Genomic DNA, 16,282 nt, shown 5'->3' on the forward strand with positions numbered 1-16,282 from the left:
TTCTGAAAAGTGATGCTGCTCTTGGAGGCTTCCAAAAGCAATCCTCATAGGGAAAAAAGGTGGTCCAAGACGTCTAGAGAGATCTAAGGCCACTAAACAGCATGGGGATGCATTTGGCGTAAAGGGTGCACTTGGCCATTCCTCTCAAATATAAAAGGCAGCAAAAGTGTTGCCGCTAGTGGGGTACAACAAAATGCTCTCAAATTTCTAGAAAAGGTCAAAAATAATTTTCTGGTTTAATTTTAAAACGTGCATATTTACATGTCATTGGTAGCCATTGATGTCATAGGCCCTAACTAGTTGCTGGCATGCAACCATAGTCCATACGGTATTTGAGATGTAGTGGATGTGATATGAACAAAACAAACAAACAAAGGAAATCTCTTAGTTACACAGTCTTGCAGGTTTATTGCTGTAAAAATACAGTTTGCCCCCAAAACAGTTTAACAGTGTGATGTTGTGGAATTTGGATCTTTTTGCACAAGCGATACTTCTGCCACAGCAGTAGATTTTAGAAAATGACAGTCGGGTGTTCCACTAATAATAATAATAATAATAATAATAATAATAATAATAATAATAATAATAATAGATTTATTTCTAGCCCACCCAATCACAAAGAATCCGGGCGGGTTACAACAATAAAATACAACAAATTACAATAGAGATAAAAAAAAATCAAACCCTAGACCTACCACCACCCCCATTCCCAGTACTAAAACAGAATTAAACAGTAATAATATTAAAACATTAAAAACATTAAAAACATTGAACAACCAAAAAATAGGCAGAAACATTGGCAGGGGAAAATAGACAGATGAGGGGACAAATATCTCTATATCTGGGGAGGGTAACTAAGCTGGAAAGGCCTGCCGGAAGAGATCCGTCTTGAGTGCTTTCTTAGAAGCTACCAGAGTGGAAATGTATATAAACATATAAATGATAACTGTGTTTTTATCTCTTCTCCCCAAAGGCATATACTTAAAATAGCCATAACAAAGAGCAAAGTGACTTTCATCTCCTGCCTTATAGAGTCTATAAACTGTTAAATCAGGGATGGGAAAGTGCAGTATGTGGGTCTCATGTGGCCCCAAGGCTGATTCTGTGCCCCCTAGAGACCTCTCCCACAGCATTGCCAAAAAAAGGTCATTCCTCCAATGCCTTCCAAAGCCTCCTGGGGTTTTTTTGCAACAGGAGGTGCCCTGGAAATTGACTTTTGGATCATTTCCTGTTGGAAAAAGAAGCCCTATCCTTGGCCTAAGGGCTAGGAGGTCCCAGAAAAATTCACTTCCACAACACTGGGGTCATTGGGAGAAGGAAAAATGTTTTTGAAACAATCTTTTAGAGCAGTGATGGAAGCAGCCTCTGTATTCTTAGCAGTTATGAATCCTTGTTTTAATTCAAAGTGTCCTTCCCTAGCCTAGAAATGCTCTCAGAGAGGCTACTGAAGTGCTAATCTTTCATTCCCCTTTTGTTGTTTAGTTGGCTGTGCAGAGTTCCTGCCCTTTACTAACAATGGTTGACTCTTTTTGCAGATTTGTGTCTCTTCTGCAGTTGGCTGAAGGGATGCCCATTTCTTCCTCTCCTTAGATGTTGCATACTTGCAATAGGGGGTTTTCCTTCTATGTCTGGTTATGGAAGCGTCTTGCTCTTTCTTCCAATATGCTTTTGCTTTTCTGCAATTTCCTGCAAGTCTACCTTTATCATTAGTTGGAGTGAGGGATCAGAAAACTGATATTGGGTGATATTGTTACTTATTGTTGTTTTGTGTTTGCTGGCAGGGAATGGAACTTGAGAGATTTTTCTGCTTCTGGTGCCAAAATAACCTGAAAGAATCATAGAATCATAGAGTTGGAAGAGACCACAGGGGCCATCCAGTCCAACCCCCTGCCATGCAGGAAATCACAATCAAAGCATCCTCGACAGATGGCCATCTAGCCTCTGCTTGAAGACCTCCAAGGAAGGAGACTCCACTACACTCTGAGGGAGTTTGTTCCACTGTCGAACAGCCCTTACTGTCAGGAAGTTCCTCCTAATGTTGAGGTGGAATCTCTTTTCCTGCAGTTTGCATCTATTGCTTCGGGTCCTAGTCTCTGGAGCAGCAGAAAACAAGCTTGCTCCCTCCTCAATATGACATCCCTTCAAATATTTGAACAGGGCTATCATATCACCTCTTAATCTTCTCTTCTCCAGGCTAAACATCCCCAGCTCCCTAAGTCATTCTTCGTAGGGCATGGTTTCCAGACCTTTCACCATTTTAGTCGCCCTCCTTTGGACACGCTCCAGTTTCTCAATGTCCTTTTTGAATTGTGGTGCCCAGAACTGGACACAATATTCCAGGTGGGGCCTGACCAAAGCAGAATATAGTGGCACTATGACTTCCCTTGATCTAGACACTATACTTCTATTGATGCAGCCTAAAATCGCATTGGCCTTGTTAGCTGCCGCATCACACTGTTGACTCATGTTCAACTTGTGGTCTACTTGAACTCCTAGATCCCTTTCACATGTAGTTTCATTCAGCCAGGTGTCCTCCATCCTATATCTGTGCTTTTCGTTTTTCCGCCCTAAGTGCAGTACCTTACATTTCTCTGTGTTGAATTTCATTTTGTTAGCTATGGCCCAGTTTTCTAGTCTGTTCAGGTCATTTTGAATCTTGATCCTGTCCTCTAGGGTATTAGCTATTCCCCCTAATTTGGTGTCATCTGCAAATTTGATAAGTATGCCCCCAATTTTGTCCTCCAAATGATGAACCCCAGCATCTTGCCCTGATGGAGGAGGCCCCATTTGCTGTTGTGCATCAAACAGCAAAATGTCTTGGACCTGCCCTGAATTCACTGGTGTGAATTGGAGCCAACTGTTATGGAAGAGTTGGTTCACCCATTTTTTTTATTTATTTTTTTATTTTTTTGTTTTGTTTTTTTCCCTAAGGGAGGTTAGCCATCTGTATTGAAGCCATGGGCCAATAGTTTGGATGTTAGACTAGGACTCTGAAGTTAAGGGTTCAAATCCCCACTCGCCAATGGTAACTCACTGGTTGATCTTGGGCAAGTCACACTCTCTCTGCTTCAGAAAAAGACAACGCAAGCCTCCCTTGAATAAAACTTGCCAAGAGAACCCTTTCATAGTGTTGCCATAAGTCAAAAACAGCTTAACAACAACTTAGTCACACAGATTCTCCTTTTGTCTTTTGCCTTATTTTCCTTATTATTTTGCTTTCAAAATGCAGTCGAGACAGTGGGAATTTCTGGAGGCCTTCCAGCAGCTAGAGCAGCTAGACGGGTGAACTGGAGCTTGTGTATCTTAACTTTACTGTTGCCCAAAATATCTCTTCAGGAGCCTGCCAGGGGCAAGGGTTTGCTTAAGGTTCGTTTGTGAATTTGCTATATTCTTTCCAGAAATGGCCAACAAATTAGCACCTTGCCTGGACCAATGCCCAAAAGCTTGGGAAAGGTTTCGTAACACCGCATTCAGTCACATACCTTGGATCCTTTAAAATGTCTGCTGTGCCAAGAAACAGGAGTGGAGAGGCAGGGTTTTTATCTCACTTAGCAGCATTGTTATAGTTATGTTTACATAGTCAAGGAGTTCTTCTGTAGACGTTGCTTAGAGGAGTAGCTATAGATCTGCCTGAGCTGGAGTCACAGTTATTTGGGTGGAATGCAATATGACTATGTTTGTGTCCTTGTCTGATGTCTATCTTTTGAGGACTTATTTAAGAACTTGTTAGGGTCACTCAAGGAGCAGTTCAAGCTGGGACAACCCACTCATCTTATATAAACTTTTAAGGAGGCAGAAGTAACTTGAGCAGACCTTACTACCTCAAGAAGCAACAGGGCTTTAGATAAATCTCTCAGTAAAGAGAGAATCAATTACTGTTTATGTGTGTCTGTGAGAAAGCATGTGTCTCTATCAGTGGGTCTTTCACCGAATGTGTCAGTAGAGGCCATCATAAGAGATCAGTGTATATGGGAACCTGCTGAGGCCCACACTCCTAACAGAGTGCTCCCAACAAGGGAAAAACTACACCAGAAAATCGTCTGATCAACACAAACATTCCAAGACAAATACATGGATGGCAACACGAGGGAGGAAGAAAAGGAGAATCTGATTGAAATGGTGGTGAGGATAAGAGTGGAGCACACTGAAAGTTGTCTTCCCCAAGGACTCCTTCCCCCACAGTACTACTGTGGGATCTCTAGTGATCCTTCAAAATAGAATAATAGAATCACATAGCTGAAAGGATCTGCAAGGGCCATCTAATCCAACCCTCCTGCCATACAGGAGTTTACAGCTGTATTCTCCCAAAAATGGCCACAATCCTGTTTAAAGACTTCCAAAAACAAAGTGTTTACCACCCGCTGAGGCAATCAGATGCCAGAAAGTTCTTTCTAATGTCTCTTTCTGTTGAATTTGAATCCATTGGTTCATGTCCTACTTGCTCCATCTTTTACATAACTTTTGAGTATCATAGTTATGCTGTTGCCTGTGCCACACACACCCTTCCTATCTGCAAGGATGAAATTAAGAGGTCTTAGAAGAATTTGGGTAAGAGAGCTGGGAACGGTCTCTTGAATGGTTATAGTTAGTCAGATTTGAAATTGATCTGACTTCTTACAGACAGCTTCATAAGTGGAAACATTTTTCCACTTTGTGGACTCCTTTGGGAGCTATCCCCATCTGAAATATGATTTATATGTACCCAGGAAAGAGCCTGTCAAATAGATGAGTACATGGTATCTACAGCAGGGAAAGGCAGTGGACCAAAATTGTATTCCAGATGTGGTTGCAGTATAAAGTATGCCCTGATTTGTATAAGGTTAGCATGGTATCAGCAATTTCATTTTAGTTTGCCTTTTTAATCATATCCAACACAGAATTTACCTTTTTCAAAACAGCTGCTCAGTAGATTGACATTTTCTACAATTACATTTGCTACAACATTGTCTTCTTATAATTTCCATACCAGTAGCTGTGTTACGTTATTGTAGTGAAAACAGCAAAGCATCTTGTTCCACCTTAAAGACAAACAAATTCATTATGACATGGGCTACCCTGCACTTCAGTGAACAAATTCACAGAAGCTTTTGTTGCTTGTTGCTTGTTAACTGTCCTCAAGTGGACCCTGACCCATTGCAATCCTGTGTAAGAGGCATCTCCAAGCCCCCCTATCTTCCACTACTCTGCTTAGGTCCTCCAGATTCAGGCCCGTGACCTCCCTGATTGAGTCCGGCCATCTAGTGTGCAGTCTTCCTCTCTTTTTACTACCTCCTACCTTTTCCTATTATTATTGTCTTTTCTAATGAGTCATGCCTGCTCATGAAGTGGCCAAAATATGAAAGCTTCAGTTTAATCATCTTGGCTTCCAGGGAGATTTCAGGCTTGAACAGTTCTAGGATCCATTTGTTTGTCTTTTTGACCATCCATAGTATTCTGAGCACTCTTCTCCAGCACCACATCTCAAAAGAATCGATTTTCCTGTTATCCAATTTCTTCACTGTCCAGCTTTCACATTTGTGCACGGTGATGGGGAATACAATTGCCTGGATGATTACTGACTTCAGTGCTCAGTTGCATATTTTTACATTTTAGGATCTTGTCTAGTTTTTTTTATAGCTATCTTTCCATTCCTAGCCTTCTCCCAATTTCTTGACTCCAGGCTCCATTCTGATTGATATTTGATCCAAAGTACAGGAAATCTTTGGCTATTTCAATTTCCTTGCTATCTAGTTTGAATTTATGTAGCTCCTGCATGGCCATTATTTTTGTTTTCTTTATGTTTGGCAGTAAACCTGTCTTTGGACATTCTTCTTTAATTTCCCTTAGTAATTTTTCCAAGTCTCTATATTTTCCTCTAGTAGTATGGTGTCATCTGTATATCTTAGACTGTTGATGTTCCTTCCTCCTATCTTCACTCCTCCTTCTTCTGAGCCCAAACTTGCTGTTTGTGTAATATTTTATGTGTACAAATTGAACAAATGGGGTAATAGAATGCAGCCTTGCCTTACCCCTTTGCCAACTGGGAACCATTCTGTTTCTCCATATTCTGATTTTACAGTAGCCTTTTGTCCTAAGTACACATTCCACATCATGACAATGCCACAATAAAATTGTTTGTCTTTGTGTAATGGTGGAGACTCTATTGGTTTTTGTAAGTCTCAAGCTGCTGCACTGAGGTCTGGCACTGTTGTTAATAAAGGAATTTGCATTCAGAGATTGTTTTAAATTTTGATTACGTTATGTGTAAACCATAACTTTCCTTTGTGTCCTTCTGGGTAGCCACTTTGGCTTCATTCTTTGTCAGAGAGACGTAGATACTCCTCTAGGTTGACTTGTGGATACATAGAAGACTCTTTGTTGAATGCTAATGGAACTGCGGTCTGTGAAGACATAACCAAGTGATAACAGCAAGGTCCTCAGTTATATTTGATTTGTTTATGGCCCTGAAGTCAAATTCAGAGGTTAGCCATCCTGAGGGCAGATGTTTCAGAATGCCTCAGAGCAGCAGTAGCTAGACTGAAATCTATCCAAGCTGAATGTCTTATAGTAAAAAGCTCATATGAATAATTTACCACTATAGACTTGTTTGCCTGGTTGTATATAGGGCTAAACTGGGGGCAGGGATGTGGGTGTGCACCATAGGCCTAGCAGCTTCCCAGACTTTCTTAATAGCTTACACTCTTATCTATATTTCTGAACATGTTTTAATATTTGAGGTGCTTTGGGTTTTAATGTTCTAAACTGCCATAAAAAACAGTGTATTGACATAGCAAGGAAGAAGTATATTGCACTACCCCATCTCTGCCTATCTGCTAATATGACATGGCTTTCTTCCTTCTCTGCAGCCTTTTCTGCTGTTCAAAAATATGCTTGAGAAGATTTCCCAGTCGCCCAGAGCAGAGTTTGGGGATGGGGGGGGGGAGAGAAGCAGTTCTTAGTAAAACTACTTTTTGAATCCATGACGCCTGGAAGCCAATTGGGTTCTATGCTGATCTTTTATAGAAGCCTTGTCTCGTCTGATACCATTATTTGGCAATAGTTCCCTCAACCCTGACCACATTCCGCTTGACATTATTGTGAGAAGTTGTCAATGGGAAAGTTCAAAATCCACTGGGGGTTGGTTCCAGCACCACCTGTGGATACCAAAATCCATGGATGCTCAAGTACCATTATAGACAATGGCATAGTAAAATGATGTCCCCTATATAAAATGGCAAACTTAAGGTTTGATTTTTGGAATTTATATATTTCTTTACCATGGATAAATAATTTGTGGATATGGAGGGCTGACTGTATTCACATAAGTCAACAATTACAAAACATTACCTGTTACAGTACAATAAATATAGCTGAGTTGCCATGGATCTGCTACTGTATCCCCCTGCTGGTATCATGTGCATAATAACACACACCTCTGATTGTAATAACAATTTTTGCAATGATAGTCTGAGCCACATATACTTTATCAGCCACATATTAGTCTCATTTCCAGTTTGGGAGAAGACTACTCAAATGGTAATGGGATGTGTGTAGAAAGAGAAAGCACAAAATGTTACCTACTAGTTAAAATCCTCAGCTTCATTTATAAAACTTTTGCTTAAATAACGCAAGGAGACTCTTGGTTGATACATCTTGGGTTGCTTTATTAATTTACAGCTCCCTTCTAGCAGGAGGTTGGGGTTTCTGTTCATTTGATAGGGGGAAATTGCTGACTCACTCTTTGCTGTGAATTCACAGCAGTGTAATTAAAAAGAAAAGAAGGGGGGAAAAGGAAGGAAGGAAGGAAGGAAGGAAGGAGCAAACTAACACACCACCCTGCTGCTGCAAATGAGCCGGGTAGATTTCTCCGTACTTTGACAATTGTTATATTTTTCTTTTACTTGGTTTCTCTAGATCACAAAGTGCAAACAAGAAGGCTCTTCTCTGGCATATTTAATGCCGCAGCCAAGACACTCAGATGGAATTCCCCGGGTTAGCATCCATTTAACGGACAGTTCACGTTCAGAGGAGATGGATTTAGCTGATGAAATCTCCTTCATAAGCAGTACTGCATTCTTCACCAGGTTAGTGTCGCTTCTTCCTCCATATCACACAGTGTGTAGCATTTGAATAATCTTTAGTGTGTTTTGCTGAGTGCACAAAGATTTACAGCATTGCAGTAGAGCCTGTGATCCTGTAAGAAATTTTAAGGGTTGATTAGCCAGCTACATCCTCATGTATTTCTTCTGTTTATCATTGGTACTGAAAAGGAATGTTTTGCTTAAATGTATGCTTAGGAATCTGGAATGATAACAGCAGAGTGTAAGTAACATGCCCTAGGATGCTAATGATTTAAGATGGCTTTTATTCAAGTTAATAGTGTTAGGAATGGTAGAATAGTTATATACACTGAAACTATTTCTACAGCAAATTAGATTTTGTGTGCCTTGAGATAAAAGACAGCTCTTTTGAGCTCTTCCATTTGTCAGGAAGCAAGAAGCAATGATGCCTTTTCTTAGCTGTGCTTCTCAAGGTTGGAGCTTGCTTTTATCTTGGTTTTGCTATAGTACTTGTAATCCAAGGTTGAAAACATTGCAGTTTAAGTTTATTTGCCTGCTTTATCTGCAGTAATATAAAGAGGGGCATCTGATTAATTAGCCATATAAAACTAGTCAGGAGAAAAGTGGTGGTACTTGTCTAAAAGGTGTGGCAGGCAGACAGCAGGGAAACAGATGCAGCAAAGTAGAGATGCACAAGTAGAGAAGATCTGCGATTAATGCTACTCAGGCAAAGAGCCTGTGGAACCATTGTTATTCCAAGTCATGAGATCCAGTGGACTGTCTGGGTGTGAGTCAGAAGACAGAATTTCTTTGGTTCAAGTCCCAATAACCTTCCAGTTGCTACTGACCCTGACAACAGTACACTGGTGCATACTGGATTCAAACCCGACACTGAATTGAAGCCTAGTACAGATATGGGCTCCTCTAGATGGAGGAGGACTTGAGATATTTGTTGCTGTTGTTTTCAGGGTTTGTTTGTTTTTAAATCCAAATGATGATTCTGTTTTTCTAGACTGTTTTCTGGCAATTTTTGTCACCATCTGCAACATTTTATTCCCAGCCTCTACTGCAGTGATTTCCAAACTTTGGTCCTCCAGGCTGACATTTTGGACTTCAACTCCCAAAATGTCCCACCAAGCTGGGCCAACAGTGAGGAATTTTTAGATTGGAAGAACCCAAATATAAGAATAAATAGGAACCAGATGTTTTTAACCTCTGTAATTCTAAGCAAACACTATATTTTATGGAGTTTCAAGTGATTAAAATATCTTGTGATATATCTGGCATAATACTGTCTCTATTCTTGAAGTCCTGTGGTGCTAGGTTCTAGTATGGAGCACTGCAAGGAAGCCGTTGACAGTTGTCAAGGTTCAGCACCATGAGTTGCAGTCTAGCTGGACAGCTCCCTTCTTTTTCTTCTTTGCAATGGTCTCTGCATATGTTGACCTCCAAATGAATGTTACACTTCAGTTGAAAGGTGGCAGCTTTGCTGAGATAGGTGAAACCTCACATGTCCCATGGGTCTTTAGCATTGCCTTTCCTTCTGTTCTGCACCATATAATTGCTAATATGCCTGCTAACCAAATAAGTTTCAGTTCCAATTCCTCATGGTATCTGTCAGTTGGAGACATTTGGTCCTGGTAACAGAGAAACCAAAGGAGAAGCTGGCAGCAGCACTGTGTGTGTCTGTGTGTGACATCTAGTCTCTGCTGGTCCAAAGCCAGCCCTAGAACTGGGCAGGGTGAGTTGGCTGTCTTAGCAGATTTTGTCCATCATACCTGGGAAGCAAAATGTTAATTAATTAAATTTTTGTTATTGATTCCCCCCCCCAAAAAAAAAAACCAGGATGTGTGGGGAGTTGCTTGTGGGATATCCTGGTTCATACCACCAAAATAACTTAGCAAGCTTCAGATACTATGTTGACTGCCTTGAAAATGCATGTTTCATTGAGGAGAGTGGCCCCATCACCATTATAGATCACAACTACACTCATCTCTCCATATTTTCAGATTTGATTATTCACGGATTTGATTAATATGTTCTCTCTAGGAATACCTAGGTCCTCCAGTGCAACTCTATGGTCAATTTTAACTAAAAGTTGCACTGAAAGACCTAGAGATTCCTACAGTGAATACTCTACTAGGCATTTGTAGCTCCTCCAGTGCAATTTTTATGATCTGTGTCTGTTGGACGTTGACCACAGAGTTGCACTGGAGGACCTAGAGATTCCTAGAGAGGTGTCCTCTCAGGTAAAAACATGGTGTTTTTGTTATTTGCAGTTTTTCCATATTCGTGGGGAACTTGTGCCCCTCACCCTAGCAAATATGGAGGGACAAGTGTATTTCACTGTGATCAGTCTGTTACTGAGTGGCCAGTCTTTTGGTGATGATTCTCTCTGTACTTATCTAGTCCTAAAAACAAAGACACACTCTCTGCCACCAGGTAAATACTTAAAGACTTCATTTCCAGCTTGGTGTGTTGTGTGCCTTCAAGTTGTTTCTGATTTATGGCAACCCGTAGGATTTTCTTGGCAAGTTTCTTCAGAGGGGGTTTGCCATTGCCATCCTCTGAGGCTGAGTGAGTGTGACTTGACCAAAGTCCCCTAGTAAGTTTCCATGGCTGAGCTGGGATTTGAACCCTGGTCTCTCAGTGTCTTAGTCAAACACTGAAGCCATTACAGTAGCATCTGCCGAAGTAGGTATAAGCTTCTAGAAGCCACCCTGGCATGATGGAGCACCAGTGTAGGACTTTGTGGAAAAAATTGGACAACAAATAACTTTAAATATATTTAGGCATTGTTGGGGGAATAAAGTTAATTACATTTCCATTTAAGCATAGTAAGCCAGGGTTTCTTTGTACCTTAGCTAAGCTAGCACTGATGAAAATGTGAAACCATTGCTAAAATTCAACAATTAGAATGCCTGTCTTTTGGAGAATAGATGTATTATTTGCAATATTTATATCCCTGATTTTCAGTTTCAGTTCTATAAATGATGTATAGTGGTAAAATAACACTTCAAACAATATGCTAATAATTAAAAAAAACCCTACTTAGCAGTAGTAGTAATGTGTGCTTGCAAGTCACTACCATAAAATAAATAAAACTGGTTTATGTATTTGCCTGGGCTTGACCTTTTACCTAAATATATCTAGATACTTATGGAAATCATCAGACTTGGTTTGTATCCGAACTGTAGCTGCACCAAGTATACTTTTACGTGAGTACATTAATAAATGCTGGTTTCTGAATAACTAAAGCAAAATGCATGGTAGCCAATAGAAAGATGAAAAGGCATACTAATACTTACCATTACTGTCATATATGTTTACAGTGACCTTTTTGCCTGTAAGACTATCCTGATATCCTTGCCATCCTGCTGTATTTGTGTGTGTATCTTATGGCATCATGCAGCTATTACTGGGCATATTACAAATCCTAAGCATTGTGGCAAAGTTTCAGATGGTCCAAAAGGCAATAGCAAATAGTTGGGCTTTTTCAAGTAACCTTTCCAAAGTGGAATGGTTGGAAGCACTAGCTCCATGGGAAAGCTATACTGTATTCAGGAGTTTGTGATAACTGTCACCTGGTTATCAATATCCCCTTATGCAGAAAGGTGCTCAAGGTGTTGATGGGTCAAATTTAAAGTGCTTTTGGATGAAACATATTGTCTAGATCTACCCTGGAGCCTTATCGTCCCAAGTCTATTTTCCTTTTTAAATAATCCTCAGTTCCTCTAGTATCACCTGTCCTTTCTTCTGTCACCCCGGAAAGGGTGAATTGATAGGTTACAGAACTTCCCTGTAAACATGAACAGTATCCACCTTTCAAAACCAGCAGTGGATTTCCAGCTCTTTCTAAAGATTTGCCTATTTCTAGGTTGTCTATGTGGCCACAGAAGTTCAGAGGGCAAAAAGAAAAGAAAAGAAAAGAAAAGAAAAAAATGGTTTCCAGACTTGCTACAGTTGCCTGCCCTGATTTAAATTCATTTCGGTCCAGTTTCACACTGGCTGCATCCGCACTGCAGAAATAATGCAGTTTGACACCACTTTAACTGCCATTGCTTAATGGTATTCTGGGATTTGTAGTTTTGTGAGATATTTAGCCTTCTCTGTCAGAGAGCTCTGGTGTCAACAGACTGCAAATCCCAGGATTCCATAGCACTGAGAATGGCAGTTCAAGTGATGTAAAACCGAATTATGTTTGCAATACGGATGCAGCTAGGGTCACTGAAACAGCCTTGGTTCCCTCTTTCAGGAGAGTTGGAGATATGTGTCCTTGTCCATTCTTCTCAATGTCTCAGCAGCTTGTGTTACCATTGACCATTACTACCTACCTGAATTAGCTGTGGGGTTTGTACAGCATGGTGATATTGTGGCATTACATACAGGGTTGGTTATTCTGGGTGGGAACTTCTCTTCAACTCTGTGCTATTTCAGCCTAGGATCTTGAAAGGGTTTATTTTATTCATTGTGTTTTATTAATGCTTAATTGAAGTCTATTTATCCTTCTGAGAATATGAAATGAAGTGTCATCATTATAATGATTATTCCTGGTGCTATTCATTGGTATCATTTGGAGGTGTCTGGATTTGATAATGGGATGGAGAAAGGGAGGGTATAAATCCAATAAATAAATAAATGGATGAGGAACAGGAAACTGAAGCTAAGCCCTTAGCAGGGAGGTACTGTAAACAGGTTGTTTCTGGATCTGGGAAGTTGGTGTTCAGCCACTTCTGGATCAGATGGAAGATACATAGCTTCTGTAGGAATATATAACTTGATTCATCACTTTATTTAGAGAACCAAGTGATCTCAGTATTCAGAGCACCTTTTACAGTCTTCAACTGGTTCACCTGCAATGGTTGTTCCTGGGAAGGAAAATCCTTTCTACAGTGAACTGTATTCTGGTAACCTTCAGGTTTGATTACTGTAATGTATTTTATGTAGAGTGGACCTTTGAAATGATTTGAAAGCTTTAGTTGGTACTTCTGGTATGACTAGGTTGAACCACTTTGCACTAGTTCTCAGGGAATTACATAGGCTCCTTATTCACTAGCAAGTGCAGTTCAAAGTATTGGACTTCACATTTAAAACCCTAAATGGCTGGGTCCCCAAATATTTGAAAGCATGCTCCCTCCTCCAGCCCCAGATCTGCTGAAGTCAAATTCATTAGTACTGGTGGAAAAATATGGAGATTCTTTATATACTCCCCATGTCTTATGCAGGAGATCTTAAAATTGCTGTTTTGTGGTTGCAGAGTACACCAGTGTGGTATCTGCCAGGGCAAGTGCACTGTATCACCTTTTGGGTATGCTTAAAGATTTCCAAAGCAAAACTTTGTTTGTGCCAAAGTCTCATCTTATATGGCTTTATGTTCCAGCAGTGGAGAGTTTATTGGTCACATGGTCCTGTAGCAATCATAAATTAGGTGGGAAATGTGCATGTATTTCTGTGGCTTATTCCTAGTAACTCAGTAAGACACGCACAGCTCCACCTTGGCCCCATTCATACTGGCCTAAAAGACATGGAGGGAACTGGGATGATCCGGATGCCCCTCCCCCGAATCGCTCCGTTAGCAAGTGCCCACTACAAATTGAAATCGAATGCATTTTGACAGAAATCGAATGCATTCTGTAGTCTGCTGGTGAGGTGGCCGCTGCCAATCAAGCTATCGTCATGGTGACGTTTGCAGGGCATCAGGGGAAGTGTCCTCCCTTTTTAAAGAGCCAGGCACAGGGGTTTCAGCGGCTGAAGCAGGGAGAGAGATGCCTCTCTCTCTCTCTCTCTTTTTATAAACCTGTGGGCTTTTGGGTCAGATCTGCCCCTGTCCCAGGCAGAGGATGGGATTGGCATGCATTTTTTTTATGCTTTTAAAAGCAACATTTGTAGCTTTCCCTTTGCTTCCCTTGCTGTATCTGCTCAAGAAGACAAATCATTCGCATATTTGCTCAAAAAAATTGTTAAAAATGTAACATTGATTGTTTGCAACATTTGTAGCTTCTCCCTCTGCAGAAAGCAAGTGCAAGCCTGGCTCCATCTGCCTCTGGAATATAAACCATGCGCATGTGCGCTCAAAAAAATTGTTAAAAATGTAACATTGATTGTTTGCAACATTCTGGAATATAAACAATGTGCATGTTCGCTCAAAAAAATTGTTTGAATTTGAAAAGGGGGGGGGGTTGCCTAACATGAGCTCCGTTCATGACCTGATTTTTTCCTCCTGCAAGGGAAGGAATGCCCAGCGACAGAGGGCTTTGGGCAGGGGATGCAGGGAAAAGAGGTTCCTAAAGAATGCCTTCCCTTGCTCCCTTCTTCCCAGGGCTCTTTCCTCCTCCCCCTCCCCTCCGATGAGTGGAGGAAATGCCTTGCCCTTTGCCCACCCTCTGACCTAAAATCCCTCCCTCAATTTGCCTCGATCGTGATCGAGGCCAAGTTCTCATTCCCAGGACCCGGGGTTTTTAAAAAGAAACGGTATTTGCGCCGATTTCAAAAAACCCGCACTAGGGGCCATTTAACACGGAACGGGTGTGCAAGCCCCGGATTCGCTTGTGTGAGATTCGGGGTGAGTTGGAACTTCACGTGATTGAATCGGTTTCAGAACCGATTTTTTTTGTAATGTGAATGGGCCCCTTGTTTATATGGTATGGAAAGCAAGGGTATATTCAGAAGTAGTTACAACCATAAACTGCTGGTAAATTGCTGGGATAAATGGGTTAGATTATATCCTAGGCCCTAGGGAGATGTAGTGCATGTTGGTGGAGGATCCTAGCTCCCGTTTTCCTTATCCTGACTAGGTTGTTAGGACATTTGCAGAACTTAGAAAAGTTGTGGGTTTGTTTGTTTGTTTATTTATTTATTTGGTGTTACAAGTTCCAGAACCTCCAGTCTGCAAGATCAGTGGCTGTGCTTATTATGTTGTACAAAAGTTTAAAAAGCAAGCCACCCAATTAAAAGAATATAAAAACAATTAAAGCTAATGAAATACATATTTTTTAAAAAATGCCCAATACACATCCTCTGCCTTGACCAGTTAAAGCAGTGATTTCCAAACTCTAGTCTTCCAGGTATTTTGGACTTTAGCTCCCAAAAGCGTCAACCATCTTGGCCAATAGTCTGTGATTCTGGGAGCCAAAGTCCAAAACACCTGGGAGTTTGTTTTGGAATCACTGGGTTAAAGGATGAAGAAGGTATTTTTGAATAGAAAAGTCTCCTGGCAAGCAAAAAAAGACCATAGAGGGGGCCAGCTGAGCCCCCCTTGAGAAGGAATTCCATAGCCTAGGAGCAACTATCAAGGAGACTCTGTCTTGTGTCCTCACCAACAAGCCTGTGAGGGTGGTAAGCAGGAAAGCCCTCTCCTGGAGATCATAAAAGGTTTCATATGGGGAGATATAAGCTTTCAGATATTCTGGGTCTAAGCCATATAGTACTTTATAGATCATAATCAACACTCTGAATTTTGGCTGAAATGGATTGGTAACCAATGAAACTGTTTCAACATGGGAATTTATACACTCTCTATAACCCTTATATATGCCTCAGGCGTTCTGTGACTTGTAGTCCAACAAAAGGCAACTTTCTGAAGCTTTGCAAGTTTGGCATATATTTCAACCTTTTAATGTTAGTGCACTCAGTTTGGAAATGTAGGAAAAACATCGGCCTGTTACAGACAGGCCAAAATAAAGCTGCTTCGAGTCACTTTGGAGGTATGGTATTTCAATGATGCATGCGTCCTAAGAGTCCAAAACCCACACCAAGGCCATGCTCCAGTCCTAAGGACTGGAGTGCAGCTTTGGTGTGGCTTTTGGACTCTTAGGACTCATGCATCATTGAAATAGCATACCTCCAAAGTGACTCGAAGCAGCTTTATTTTGGCCTGTCTGTAACAGGCCATCAAAGGGCAGAGCAGGGCTGATGCATAGACACAAAATTTCCTCTTGAAGATTACAACAATCATAGAGTCAAAGGAGAATCAAACTTAAAAGCATACATCAGAAGAGCCTTTGTTACTATTTCCTGGAAGAATGTATTTCTCCAAAAACATTGGTTATGTAACATCGTCCACGGTGCCAACACCCCACAATGGAATAAAGAATGGGATTGATTGCATAGGAGGGTGGAGTCAAATGTACTTCTCAAAAATTAAGTGAGTCAGCTTGGAAAAACTAAAGCAGCAAGAGCCTAAAGTGCAAGGAGAGACAGAGGAAAGAACACATCTCTCTCCTCAATTAAATTGTTTTAGTCTC

The 16,282-nt window shown here is 40.9% G+C and overlaps 1 protein-coding gene across 1 annotated transcript in view; it reads left to right on the forward strand.

Moving 5' to 3' along the window:
* The window catches only part of FAM13A (family with sequence similarity 13 member A), a 181,100-nt gene that overhangs the window by 57,419 nt on the left and 107,399 nt on the right, over positions 1–16,282 (forward strand). Inside the window, exon 7 of the mRNA XM_042467129.1 lies at positions 7,894–8,063. Coding sequence (XP_042323063.1) covers positions 7,894–8,063 — 170 coding nt within the window. The remainder of the gene's footprint in view (positions 1–7,893; positions 8,064–16,282) is intronic.

The sequence above is a fragment of the Sceloporus undulatus genome, chromosome 5 (genome assembly GCF_019175285.1).
Source record: "Sceloporus undulatus isolate JIND9_A2432 ecotype Alabama chromosome 5, SceUnd_v1.1, whole genome shotgun sequence".
Lineage (NCBI taxonomy): Eukaryota > Metazoa > Chordata > Lepidosauria > Squamata > Phrynosomatidae > Sceloporus > Sceloporus undulatus.